The 15196-nt window shown below is 38.1% G+C and overlaps 1 protein-coding gene across 2 annotated transcripts in view; it reads left to right on the forward strand.

Annotated features, from left to right (window-relative positions):
* anchor (integral membrane protein GPR155 homolog anchor) overlaps nucleotides 1-15196 on the forward strand; it is a 267223-nt gene that overhangs the window by 158956 nt on the left and 93071 nt on the right. For both annotated transcript variants that reach the window (XM_067139331.2, XM_067139332.2), the window contains exon 8: nucleotides 9820-10028. In XM_067139331.2, coding sequence (XP_066995432.2) covers nucleotides 9820-10028 — 209 coding nt within the window. The remainder of the gene's footprint in view (nucleotides 1-9819; nucleotides 10029-15196) is intronic.

Raw genomic sequence — 15196 nt, forward strand, 5'->3', positions numbered from 1 at the left:
TAAAACATAAAATCAGCAAATTATACAATCTTCAAGTTTTCTAGATATCACTGGAATAATTGAAACAATTAAATAAATGTCTTAAATCTCGAGGCATTTTTTTAAAAAGTTCTTTAACAGTCTTATCCAATAATCTTTTTCTTGGGATACACATAACATAATAACACAATTTTTCTTCATATGTCCAAACAGTTAGTTTCTAAATAATTTTCTTTCAAAATAATTTTCGGATAGTCTTTGCCAAGAAAGAAAAACAATTTCTCGAGATACACAAAACATTTTCACACAACCTTCTTCATTGAAACACCAAGTAACTACGTTTTTTTTTAAACATAATTTTCAAATAAATTTTCACCGAGAAAACAAAATAAAATTACAATTTCTTGATGTATAGAAAACACTCTTGAGATCGCCGTTCAATAGTTCTATTCATCCAGAATAAAAACTTAAACGATTTCTTGCAGCTCAGGTACCATGTCACCCACTACGGGTTACAATTAGTACTTCAAAAAGCAAGACTTTGATCATGACAAGAGGTAACAGAAAATCCAGGGGAGTGATAAAAATAGGAAATGAACCTCTTGAAGTAGTGAAAATTTTTTAATATTTGGGCAGCGTGATGTCACAAGATGGAAATTTGGATGGAAAAATTGATTTAAGAATACAGAAGTCTGCAAGTTTCTACCAGTGTGTAAGAGGCATTGTATGTAACAAAGATGTGCCAATGAAGTGCAAGAAGGTTTTATACTCTTCCTATTATAAACCTATACTGACCTATGCTTCAGCAGCCTGGATGTTGACTAAGTGGAACCAAAGTAAGATACAGGCAGCTGAAATGAGGTCCTTGAGGAGCATAGAGGGAAAGACAAGACGAGATAGAATACGAAATGAGGAAATAAGGAGAGGCATGGGGGTGTATAAACTTCAAGAAGAGATTGATATAGCAAAGCTAAAATGGTGTGGACACATGATGAGAATGCCAAGAGAGAATACCAAAGAGAACATTCATGGATACAGAGACTGGAAAGAGGCCTAGGAGATGGCCTAGAATGAGATGGAGGAGCTCTGTTGTGGACTGTGTTGCAAATAGAGGTGTCGATAGCAATAAAGTACTAGAAGAGGATTGGTGGAGAGATCGAGTAACATGGAGGGCTTTGGTACACTACCCTACCCAGAGAGAATCTGGAAAAGGGAATGGATGATGAAGAAGAAGAAGAAGAAGAAGAAGAAGAAGAAGAAGAAGAAGAAGAAGAAGAAGAAGAAGAAGAAGAAGAAGAAGAAGAAGAAGAAGAAGAAGAAAGGATGTAAAGGACAGGGCATATAAGTCCCTAGAGTATGGTTCCACTGTATGGGACCCTCACCAGGATTACTTGATTCAAGAACTGGAATAAATCTGAAGAAAAGCAGCTCAATTTTTTTCCTGGGCGATTTCCGACAAAAGAGAAGCGTTACAAAAATGTTGCAAAGTTTTGGCTGGGAACACTTGTCAGAAAGGAGACGAGCTGCTTGACTAAGTGGTACCGTAAAATGGGGTAACTCCGGCCACTTTTTCGTATATTTTTAAAATTAAAATATGAAATATTCCCTCTAATTTTCTGAAAAATATAATATAAGTCCTGCCATGTTTGTTCTTCATTTCTAAATATGAACATAATTCTAATTGTTTTTCAGTAATGAATTATGATTATCGAAAGAGTGGCCGGAGTTACCCCATGTTTTGGGTAACTTCGGCCGCCATAGAAGTAACTCAAAAAACGAAGTTTTCTTCGATGTAGTGCTACTTCGGCCACTGTGAATGTTTTTTTAAAACCTGAAGAACACCCAGTATCAACAATCGCAAACAAATTAAAACGATTTGTGGTGAAACAGAAGTATAGTGATCAAATTCACATTTTCCACAAAGAAGAGACTATTTTATTTAGCCTAAGCGTACAAGCATTGTATGATATTACAAATTACATGTTGCATTGCATAAATATTTGTAATAGTACAAAAGATAATAAATAAAAGGTATGAAAATCATAAAGCTCAATTGTATGGAGAGAAAAGGAGATTGGAAAAGAAGCAATCTTGCAGACTGTCCTCATAATACACTGGTTTCTAAATTAGAAAATATCTGGGCCGTCAATCAAGTTCTTAAATGTGAATCATTCATGTCAGCTGATATCCTTCTATTTATCATTGAAAATGGGAACTGTCCTTCCCCTCCCTGTCGGGATAAACTTCCCCATTTATTGCTATTGTGGCTTTATTAATGCCTTCTAAAGCATTCTTGAAGTAAACAGGATTGTAATTACAATACCCACGGCCGCGTAATGTTTTCCTGTATGTTCTTGGCATGGCTGAAGTTACCCCGGAAGGGGACAGCTTTTATCACAAAACTATTCCCTGAAAAACCTATTTGAATAAAATGGATCAAATTGGGTTGATCAGTTACCAGATGTACTATACGCGAACATTTTCTTGAGCCCGATTTTTACGGGGTGAGGGGCAAGGAGGGAACGTTGACAGTTCCGGTTATACTGCCAACTGGATGGAAATTAAATCTGAATTGAATCGATAATATAATCGATCAATATGAATTTTCTAAACAACAACGCCAACAACAACTCTGTCACACATACATTATTTAACATTATATAACATTTCTCGATGCGAATCTTGTTCCTAGCACGTATTATATAGTTTGGCTTTGCTGTGTAAACAACAACAGTACTAGTTCGTAAAGTGTATAAAGTGTACGCCAGATGTCGCACGGCGATGCATAGTTTGTGTTTCAAAGGTTGCCAATATGGATGTCGAAGATAACTGAAGTCTACCGATTCAGCACTAGGAAGCTCAGGGCTCAAGAAAAGGTTCGCGTATAGTACTTACATTTTGACCCCATAAACCACTAGAATGGAAAATCAAATGCTGGGGCTAGAGAACAGTTTGTTTTCTGCTGTTACCAGACAAGACAATAGTCGGGGCTGCGAAAAAAAATTGATTGACTAAGAAATGAGCCATCCAATGTTCTTTGGACTACCGAGTGTTGATAGAGCATTCTTTTGTACATGCATTTTAGTTGTTGCAAGTGTTTTTTTTTTTTTTTTCATTATAGGAGGCAGGAGAAAATAAGTGTTGCTATTTGTCAGTGGCCGAAGTTACCCTGTATGGCCGAAGTTACCCCACTTTACGGTACGTTTGCAAGAAATCAGCTTCATTATCCATATCAAATCATATTATACCAATATAAATGTACTCATTCGGGACAAATATTTTAGGTTCCCTATGGGAATCAACAAGAGCCGGCCCCGTGGTGTAGGTGTAGCGTGCTTGCCTCTTACCCGGAGGCCCCGGGTTCGATTCCCGGCCAGGTCAGGGATTTTTCGTATTTTAATAGTGGTCCCGGTCTAGAAAACCAAGAATAACGGCCGAGGGGATTCGTCGTGCTGATCACATGCACCTCTTAATCTGCAGGCCTTCGGGCTGAGCAGCAGTCGCTTGGTAGGCCAAGGCTCTTCAAGGGCTGTAGTGCCATGGGTTTTTTTTTTTTTTGTTTTTTTCTTGTTTAATGGGAAACATCATCTATATCATCAAATCTTATTTACATTGACTCAATAACAGTAAATTTCCACCTTTTTGATACTTATATTTGCTTTAACCAAATCAATTAATCATTTACAGTACATGTTTCATTCCATTTCTCGTTTTAGACAAATGGAGTAAAGTAGGTTACCTAGGAGAATAATGATCTCGGCCATGGAGAGTAAGTGAAATCCTTGTGGCTTGGGGCACAGACGAACAATACACCCACGGTATCCCCTGCCTGTCGTAAGGGGTGACCAAGGATGATGGACATAGAACAATGAGTCTACTTGTGTAGTACCATTACACGAGGAACATCATGGGTTGACATTACTTGTGATTAGTACCACCATGTGAGGAACACCATGGGTCTATGTTACTTAGTAGCAGTACCATTATGTGTGGAACACCATGGGTCTGGGCATTGCCTGTGATTAGTACCATTGTGTGTATCCCACCATGGGAACGGGCGCTCGGCTGTACAGACTGGTGTCTATCGGGAATAGGTGCCGAGCGCTGCGCTCGAATGGGTTGGTTCCACTGTGCTCAGAATGAGTCTGCATTACCTATGAGCAGCACCACTATGTGAAGAACACCATGGATCTACGTTGCCTGTGATTAGTACCACTGTGTGAGCAACACCACAGATCTAGCCCATGATTAGCCCCACAGTGTGAGGAACACCATGGGTCTATGTTGCTTGTGAGTAGTACCCTTATGTGAAGAACACTATGTGTCTGTGTTACCTGCGAGTGGTGACATACCATGGTTCTGCATTGTCTGTGATTAGTACTGCCATGCGAGGAACATCATTAGTCTGTGTTATGTGTGATTAGTACTACTATAGGAGGAACACCATTGTTCAGCTTTACCAGTGATTAGTACCATTATGAGAGGCTGGAACCTGGACTTTGGACCCCTTTAGACAACAAGCAACATCTCAGAAAATAAGGCATTGTGAATTGGATCCGTTGATTGTTTGGGATTCACAATAATTCTTTCATCAGCATTCATTTTAGATTCTAGTCAGTGGATACGTTTTGAAGTTTTAATTATCATTTCATTTTGTTGCACCTCGTACCATTAGAGGTTGATGACTTACAGTAGCTGTCAGGTCCCTTCAAACAACAAACATCATCATCGTTGACGGTAAGTTAAGTAGCGGGAGACCGAGGCGATGATGGTTAGATTCAGTTATGGTGATTTTATTGCTAAGGTGTGGAGCAAAACGAGGCCACAGGCCTGGTTGCAAATAGAGGACTGTGGAAGCACTTAGATATTTCACAGAGACTTGCTGACTGATTGCTGAAAGGCGTGACAGCCTTTAATGAAGATGTATATACAAGGTAGCTACAAAAAAATATGGTTAACAAGAGCTTGCATAGTGAAAATATTTTATAGGCAGGTATACTGGCACACAATAGTAGGGCACTGAGTCACCAATCTTATCCAAGCACTTGTTCCAACTATACACTAAGACATTGATGCTAGCCTGGAAGTAATAAAAAGTCAGTTTTCAATCACTACTGATCTGCATTTAGGGCAGTCGCCCAGGTGGCAGATTCCCTATCTGTTGTTTTCCTAGCCTTTTCTTAAATGATTTCAAAGAAATTGGAAATTTATTGAACATCTACCTTGGTAAGTTATTCCAATCCCTAACTCCCCTTCCTATAAACAAATATTTGTCCCAGTTTGTCCACTTGAATTCCAACTTTATCTTCATATTGTGATCTTACCTACTACTAAAGACACCACTCAAACTTATTTGTCTACTGATGTCCTTCCACGCCATCTCTCCACTGACAGCTCAGAACTTACCACTTAGTTGAGAAGCTTGTCTCCTTTCTCCCAAGTCTTCCCAGCCCAAACTTTGCAACATTTTTTGTAGTGCTACTCTTTTATCGGAAATCACCCAGAACAAATCGAGCTGCTTTTCTTTGGATTTTTTCCAGTTCTTGAATCAAGTACAGTAGAAGTCCATTATAGCGAGAATTCATAACGGTGAAACATTTACTTGCTATAGCAGATTGTTGTTATATCCGATTTTTTGTAAAAGTCAGGAGAAACCCCACACACATTAAAATCGGTATGAAACGACAATCAGTTTGTTCAAAATTTGCGTTTTCGCGGATAATATCTACACTACGGCTTACTCTTTGTTATTTTTCAAAATCCGATACTACGTAAAAGTGTGTTGAATTTCATTCTGAAAAAATATAGCATCAATCCAGAGGCCTCTGTGACAGACGTTTCAGTTTTCTTCTTCAAACAGCGTCACCTAACCTAACCTAACCGTATATATGCATCATGAAAACATATTCCAAGTACCAGTAGAGAAATGATAACATTCTCGCAATAAATTTTCATGGGATTCACAACTTGCAATGGGAATAACCTCTCTGAGATTTAACCAGATGCGAAAAAATATAAACTAACCTCTTAAATCAGTGATGCCCTCTGCCATATCTTGAGGTGTATTGCATTCTTACTTAATTTCATTGAAGAGTATTAAAATTAAGCGATTGTTTACCTAGCCTTTATTTCTAAAGAGTTATAAACTGCTATCGATCACGTTATTTACGTATTTGGTCAGAAAACATATTCTCCTCATTCATTTCTAATTTTCTTTACGAACAGCAGTCGACTCTGACATCGCCTTCGAATGAGTCAACAACTGCTATCAGACACGTTATTTATGCATTTATTACGAAAACATGTTCTCTTTCGTTTCCATTTTCTTTTATGGAACAACAGTCGATGAGTATTACTAATCGACTCTGACATCGCCTTCGAACGTCGACGAGAGAGCTCGCTAGTGGACATAGTGATAAAACTATAGCAAAGATGATCGATAGCATTTTGTGGCAAACTTTTCAGTTTTCTTATTCAAACAGCATCACCTAACTTAACCGTACTAATTGTATCATGAAAACATTTTTCAAGCGCCAATAGAAAAATGATAACCTTCTTGCTATAAATTTACATGATAATAGCCTTTCCAAAATTAACCAGATGCGAGAAAATATAAACTAAATATAAACTAACCATATATTGAGGTGTATCCCATTTTTACTTAAATGCAGTATTTAGAATAAAAATTCTGCGATCGTTTACTTAAGCCTTTATTTTTAACGAGTTAACAACTGCTATTGGACATGTTATCTATGCATTTATTACAAAACATGTTCTCCTCTTTCATTTCCATTTTTTTTTTTTATGGAACAGCAGTCGACGGGCATTACTGATTGATGATTAAGATCTTGATTCCCATAGGGGACCTGAAATATTTGCTCCGAATTGGTATTATTATTACTGATTGACTTTGACATCACCCTCGAATGTCAACGAGAGAGCTCGCTAGTGGACATAGCGAGGAAACAATACCGAAGATGATCGATCGCATGCAATATAATCTCTGGATGCATAAATATTGGTGACAGAAAAAATGCACACGTGTAATCGCTCATAATAATGGATGCATCAGTGATAGGGCTCTCGCTGTAACTGAAGGATAATACACAGTTTAATATAGGAATTTTGAAGGGACAGGCAAAAACTGACTTTATAGCGGGGTTCTCGTTATATGCCATACTCACTATAGCGGACTTCTACTATAATCCTGGTGAGGGTCCCATACACTGGAACCATACCCTAGTTGGGGTCTTACCAGAGACTTATATGCCCTCTCCTTTACATCCTTACTACAACCTGTAAACACCCTCATAACCATGTGCAGAGATCTGTACCCTTTATTTACAATTCCATTTATGTGATTACCCCAATGAAGATCTTTCCTTATATTAATACCTAGGTACTTACAATGAGTCCCATAAGTAACTTTCACCCCCATCAATGCAGTAATTAAAACTGAGAGGACTTTTCCTATTTTTGAAACTCACAACCTGACTTTTAACCCTGTTTATCATCATACCATTGCCTGCTGACCATCTCACAACATAATCGAGGTCATTTTGCAGTTGCTTACAATCTTGTAACTTATTTATTACTCTGTACAGAATAACATCATCTGCAAAAAGCCTTATCTCTGATTCCATTTCTTTACTCATACCATTTATATATATAAAAGAACATTAAGCTCCAATAATACTGCCTTGAGGAATTCCTCTCTTAATTATTACAAGGTCAGATAAAGCTTTGCCTACTCTAATTCTGTATTTTCCTTTTCTAGGAATATAGCCACCCATTCAGTCACTCTTTCGTCTAGTCCAATTGCACACATTTTTGCCAGTAGCCTCCCATGATCCACCCTATCAACTGCCTTAAATAGGTCAATCGCGATACAGTCCATTTGACCTCCTGAATCCAAGATATCTGCTATATCTTGTTGGAATCTTACAAGTTGAGCTTGCCTTCTATTGAACCAGTTATTAATTTTGCAAACATGTTTAGTATAATCAGAAAGAATGCTTTCCCATACTTTCATGCAATGCATGTCAAACTGACTGGCCTGTAATTTTCATCTTTATGTCTATCATCCTCTCCTTTATACACAGAGCCTACTATAGCAACTCTCCATTCATTTGGTATAGCTCCTTCATGCAAACAGTAATCAAATAAAGTACTTCAGATATGGTACTATAACCCAACCCATTGTCTTTAGTATATCCCCAGTATCCTTAGTGTTGATCAGCGTCCAGTCCCTGAAACCATGTTCTGACAGCATGCTGAACAACCATATCATTGTTGAATTGCTAACCACCCATGTGCTTCTTCAATGGTATGAATAGATGGAAATCACTGGGTGTCAGGTCAGTGGTGTAGGGAGAATGGTCCAGTACCTCTTACGGGAAACGCTGTAACAATTAACGTGTGCTGTTGGCATTATCATGCAGCAACCCAATGCTTGTTGAGAGAAGTTCAGGTCATTTTCTGTGAATTGCTACCCACAAATGCTCCAGTGTGTCACAGTAACTGGCAGTATTCACTGTCGCTTCCTTGGTGAGGAAATCAACCATCTGGACCATTCCCCCTACAGCCCCGACCTGGTGTCTTGTGATTTCCATCTCTTCAGACCATTGAAGGAGTACCTGGGTAGCATGCGATTCAGCGACAATACAGTCGCTCAGCATGTCATCGTGATGTGACTTCAGGGACTGGACACAGATTTCTTCCATGCCGGCATCAATGCCTTGGTGTTCCGTTGGAACAAGTGCTTGTACAAGAATGGTGACTAAGTTGAATAGTAATGTGTATCAGTGCCCTGTTACTGTGTTTACTTATATCTGCCTGTATAATAAAGTTTCTCTGTGCAAGTTGTTGTAACCTTATTTTTTTTGAAGTGCCATTTTATATGTATGTTCAGGTGCTATTACATCGAGCAGCATACAATTCAGCAAATACTTCGTGGTTTCCTTCTCACCCTTTTGTTCGAGATGCATTCTGTACTTTTGGGAGTAGTTGAGAAAAGTCAAATCAAACCACCACTTGATTTTCCATGTTCATTTTACAACAATTCTAAACATTAACCAGCTATCAATTTTTCTTTTCATTCCGTGTTTATTTCTCCCTTGTGTATAGTACTGTGGACATTTAAGAATTATCATAATATACAAATTACAAACAATCTTTCCCGGGCGAATTGGCCAAGCGGTTAGTGGGTTCAAACCCCACTGTCAGCAGCCCTGAAGATGGTTTTCCATGGTTTCCGATTTTCACACCACTTAAATGCTGCGGCTGTACCATAATTAAGACCACGGCTGCTTCCTTCCCACTGCTAGGCCTTCCCTATCCCATCGTCGTCATGAAGCTATCTGTGTTGGTGTAACGTAAAGCAAATAGTAAAAAATAAAAAAAATAGATAGGCCTAATCAAGTAGTAATACAACATAATACATTACAGAATAGTTAACAAAAACTTTATAAAAATATACCAGTAATGACAACTTTTTGAAATTATTTTCATTTTTCTTCCTATAAGGTTTTCATTTAATCTTTTCTACTCATATCTAATTTACAGAGTTCTTCAGTTTCATATTTGGACTATATAACTTTCTCCATGAGCCAATTATTCAGTTTAGCTTTTAGAGAGGTGATGGTCTCATTTGCAATATAACTAAGCAATATATTTTCATATGTACAGTAGATATCCATTGATTGTATGCAATGAGTGTATGTCAAGCTTGTGTATTTTCTTGTTAAATTATAGTGTGTTTTATTGACTGTAAATACTACAAAGAGAGTACTCTCTGCCATACACACTTTGTGTAACAGGGTTATTTTATTTTGCTTACAGCTGATAGGATGTGTTGGTGTAGTGCTGTGGTCACTACTTGACCGCAATCAAGCATGGTCCTTATATCTACAGTTTGCTGTATACACAGTTGGTGTTTATAGTTCTCGACTGTGGACAGCCTTTTTGGCAATTACTTTGCTCTTCTTTGAATGCCGTAGTTTGTGTTTTGTTCTCAAGCTGCAGCCATTCTTCATTGTGCTTGGATGGGGGTAAGTTATATTTTTAATAACATAGGATCTCATTAATTAGATTTTTGGTTACTTGCAAGTTTCAGCTCATGTCAGTTTGTGAGATTTTGTAGAGCTGGAATCTTGCTCTGATAAGGTCTTCTTTAATATCTCTAGTTGTTCTCGCATTGTGAAGGCACAATAACTTTTATCAAAGATATGCATGGCGTTGCCAGTATGGCGAGCTAACTCCTATCACCGGAAAAATACCAAGTTTCCTTTTGCAAATAAACATGTCTGAGCTAAGGTATTATTATAAGAACTAATTTACAGGGTTTATCAGCTTAGGTGTTCACCTCAGATAACTCATAAACTGTAAAAGATGTTGAAGGTCTGTGTTCACTTTCATTAATGTTACCAAGACTCTCATAATATAATCGAATTTGCAATACATTTTCAGAGTGGCAGTATCTGCTGAGATAACGGTACTAGCTTTCTTTCTTTTTTTCCTCTCCACCTAGTTCAAACATGCTTCATTCGTCAGCTATGAACTGCCCTATTCAAATGACTCATTAACACTATGAGCTCGGACTGTTTAAAGTGTGCAAGCCCTCTGTGCCAGCATGATTTAGGCTATCAGGAAAATAAGAAAGGTTTTTACAATTTTTGCTTCATAATTATAAAAATGTTTATATGTTACATATTCTAGAAAAGACCACTAGTGGGGCGATTAATTAATGTAGTGACTTAGCAGCTGTCTTTTCCACCTGGAAGGTTGAGGTTTGATTCCTGGTTGATCCCAGGTTGGAATTTTCTCCTGAAAAATCGTGGTGTCAGGAAGGGCATTCGACATTATAAACCCTGGCCAAAACTCGAAATGAGCCGGGTAGGTTCCGCAACCCCAGAAATACCTTATGTAAACTGAAGAAAATGTTTACTCTAGCAAAGGAAGCCTACCATATAAAATCCATCAAGGACTAGCTGACGAGGGAAATGTCTGAACTGGGGAATCACAGGTTGTGCTGAAAATTTGCGCACACGTTGGGTGAGCCCAACTAGGCAGAACTGTGAAGAAAAAAATTCCAAAATGAAATTCCCCTTGTACTAGAAGGCACAATAAAGATTCACATGTTTAAACTGGGGCATTAGTGATATTTAGAATACTATAATGCAAACATACATCATAAATTCTCAGCCATGAGTGTACATATGAAAGAAACTGGACATACATACACGACCTTAGAACAATATTTAACCATTCTAAAGAGTATTTAAAAGAAAGGGCAAATTAATGCACGAATATGAAAACATCTACGTTTTTATAGACCAGTTTTTAATAGAAACCATAATTTAAATGACACTATAGAGACTAAAGCCAATGGCCGTAGCCGTGTTGAAACACCGGATCCCGTGAGATCTCCGAAGTTAAGCAACATTGGGCGTGGTCAGAAGTTGGATGGGTTGCCATGCGCTGTTGGTGGGGGGTAAAGGAATGGAGAAGCGAAAAGGAACTGGCCACCCTACCGCACGTAAACTCTGGCTCAGGAACACCTCTGCGGAGGTTCGGACCTGCCTTCGGGCAGAAAAACCCTTACCTATAGAGACTAAAAATCCTTTATGCAATCAAATCCCACAGTTATTAAAAAAATTAAAAATAAAAGAAAGCATCTTTCAAAACTCTAATAAATCGCCACACGTAAAAGCTCCGCCCACAGGAAAAACCCTCCTCTGAGAACAGCCAATACCTTATCTGCCCACCCCTCCCGAACCCATCCCCCTCCGCGTAACACACACAGATACAACACAAGGCACACGGAGTTAGCCATTGCTAGTTGAACAGAAGATGCCTAGAGCAAGCCAGCCACAAGAGAGGCGAGGGGGTGAATAAGAGCCAGCTTAACTTCCCCATTTTATACTTCTGTTCACACAAACTTCACAAAGACACATTTTGTTCATTACAGACTCTCAGTCAACCAACAACAACCATTAAATTGAAGTAACATTCAGCCAAAAGATCATTTAATATCTTACAAATTCGCCAACAAAACACTCAAGTTCGCGAACATTCCAGTGAGTGCACGCAAATCTAATATTCAAAATCAAATAACCCAACCAACTAGGAGAACATGCTCATTGGATATTAAAGACTGATTAATTCAAATAAAATAATGTCATTCAAAAGTTATAAGGAATAACAATTAGGTTTTTTATCATATGTTCAACAAGTGTAGACTCACTTTTTTAAACAGAATAATTCTATGCAATCTAAATGTTTTTATATATAGCACATTTCACCAGTCAAAATCATTCAAATCAGCCGGAAGTTTTCACAGACCACATATTTACACAAAAACATATTTTATTTAAAAAGAATCCATATTAGATTGGCAATGTTAAGTATTTTATCAGTAAACAAATACCCAAGATCCTGGCTATTTTGATCTTAGAGTGTAGGAACAGCGGCTGAAGATGCCTAAAAATATAGGCAAATCATGTCCTGCTTAAGACATAATAATGTAAAAATGTTTATGTAAATCAATAAAAACATATTGTATTGAAAAGGTGGACTCTCAAAAAAAAAAAAAAAAAAAAAAAAAAAAAAAACTTTGTTTAGAAAGGTAAGTGGTATGTTCCGAGCTGTCAGTGGAGAGATGGCGTGGAATGACATTAGTAGACGAATAAGTTTGAGTGGTGTCTTTAAAAGTAAGAAAGATCACAATATGAAGATAAAGTTGCAATTCAAGAGGACAAATTGGGGCATGGAATAACTTACCACGGGAGATGTTCAATACATTTCCAATTTCTTTGAAATCATTCAAGAAAAGGCTAAGAAAACAACAGATAGGAAATCTACCACCTGAGCAACTCCCTTAAATGTAAATCAGTGTTGATTTGATTTGATTTGATTTGATTTTATTGGGCAGAATTTTTCTATAAAAATGAAAATGATTTCACCAAAACAAGTAAAATTTACACTCACTAGCCTTCAGCACAAAAAAAAAAAAATGTTATTCCACATACTAAGGTAATAGCAAAAATATTTGAAAGGGTACTAAAAAAGAGAATGAGAAGAAAGACGGAAGGACAATTACAAGAAGAGCAATATGGCGTTCGAAATGGTAGATCACTGAACCCCATTTCAATATGCAGCAGTTAATGGAAAAGCGTTGGTAATGGTGATGACATTCCTTGATTTTGATAAGGTTTGCGATAGTGTACCCAGAGCAAAGGTATGGAAAGTAATGCAACGAATTTGGAAAGAAGAAAAAATAGAATATGTGCAAGCAATGTACAAAAACTGTTGTTGTAGTGTCCAGACTCATGTGGGGAGAAAATAAAAGTTGTTTTGGAATGAAACTGGACTACGACAAGGAAGATTGCTGTCACCACTGTTATTCATACTAGTTATGGACGAAATTTTGAAGGAGACAGAGGTAAAATATAGGTGCAGGGAGCTGAAGGTGGTGCTGTTTGCAAATGATATTGCGGTGAGGGGAGCAAACAGAGAGGAAGTACAACGGCAGCTTGACATGTTGAGTGAGATTATTGAAAATTATGGAATGAAAATTGGCATGGAAAAGAGTAAGGCAAGTAAGACAGTGGTGTTGACTTGTGGAGAAAGGGTGGGGAAATGAATTATAAAAATAAAGGGACAAAATCTTGAAATTGTGGAGAGTCTCAAGTACTTGGAATCAAATTGATGCAGGATGCAGGGCTGGACATGCAGATTGGTAAAAAAAAATTGACAGGGAAATGCATACTAGCAGGGTGTGAATAAACCTGGTTGGGAGGAAGGAAGTACCAATTACGTGTAAAGTGGTGATGATTAAGATCTATTACTGCCCAATACTGACATATGCAGCAGAGACCTGGACACTGGCAAAAAAGACAGGAAAATAAAATCCAGGCCAATGAAATGAAATTTTTAAGAAGAATGATAGGAAAAACAAGAATGGACAGAGAAAGAAATGAGAACGTCAGGAAGGAAATCAGAGTGGAAAGGTTTTTGACAGTGTGGAGAGGGATAAACTTGGATGGTTTGGACATATTAAGAGGACGGAGGAGGGAAGGATGCCAAAGTAGATGATGGAAACCCAGATAAAAGAAGGGAGGGCAAGAGGGAGACCCAGACTAGGATGGTTGGTCCAGGGGAGTTGGCCATACAGTTAGGGCTGTGCAGCTGTGAGCTTGCATCCGGCTGATAGGGGGTTCAAACCCCACTGTCAGCAGCCCTGAAGATAGTTTTCCATGGTTCCCCGTTTTCACACCTGGCAAATGCTGGGACTGTACATTAATTAAGGCCATGGCCGCTTCCTTCCCTCTCCTAGGCCTTTCCTATCCTATTGTTGCCATAAGACATATCTGTGTCGGTGCAATGTGAAGCAAATTGTTTAAAAAAAAAAAGAAAGGTGGTTGAAAATGGTCAAGAATAGTATAATTATATAATTAGAAGAAAGCAGGATTGGAAGACCGTTAAGGAGGAACAATGGTGGTTGTATAGAGGAAGATGAAAAAGTTGCCGTAGACATCCCAACCCAGCGGGAGCTGGACGAGGGAAATGGATGATGATGATGATGATGATGATGATGAAGATGATGAATGTATTCTTTCTTTAATGACTTTTACAAACTTCTTTCTAGAGATGCATTGATGTCCCACATGAGTTTCTTAACATGCTGGGAGATAGTGACATGGAGCTGTCATATTTAAATATTCTTGAATGTCATGGTCCTCACCTGGGTTTGAACCCATATCCTTGGGAAATTTTGGCCTGGAAAATTTAATTTTTCTTGAATGGCAGTTAGAAGTTTAAGTACCGAGCTCAATAGCTACAGTTGCTTAAGTGTGGCCAATATCCAGTATTTGGGAGATAGTGGGTTCAAACCCCACTGTCGGCAGCCCTGAAGATGGTTTTCCGTGGTTTCCCATTTTCACACCAGGCAAATGCTGGGGCTGTAACTTAATAAAGCCATGGCTGCTTCCTTCCCACTCCTAGCTCTTTCATATACCATAAGACCTATCTGTGTCGGTGAGCATTAAAGCAACTTGTAAATAAAAATTAAAAAGTTGAAGTCCTAAATGATGTCTCTTATTACTTGTCTGTTGAACTTATCACAGTGGAACAACTATTCACATTTTGATCATGTTTTCCTTGGAGAATGTAGTAAACTTTTGCCAGTGGAAATACCCTCTTTTCTAATAGCTTTGAT

This window comes from Anabrus simplex, chromosome 2 (assembly GCF_040414725.1).
Source record: "Anabrus simplex isolate iqAnaSimp1 chromosome 2, ASM4041472v1, whole genome shotgun sequence".
NCBI classification, from domain to species: Eukaryota; Metazoa; Arthropoda; class Insecta; order Orthoptera; family Tettigoniidae; genus Anabrus; species Anabrus simplex.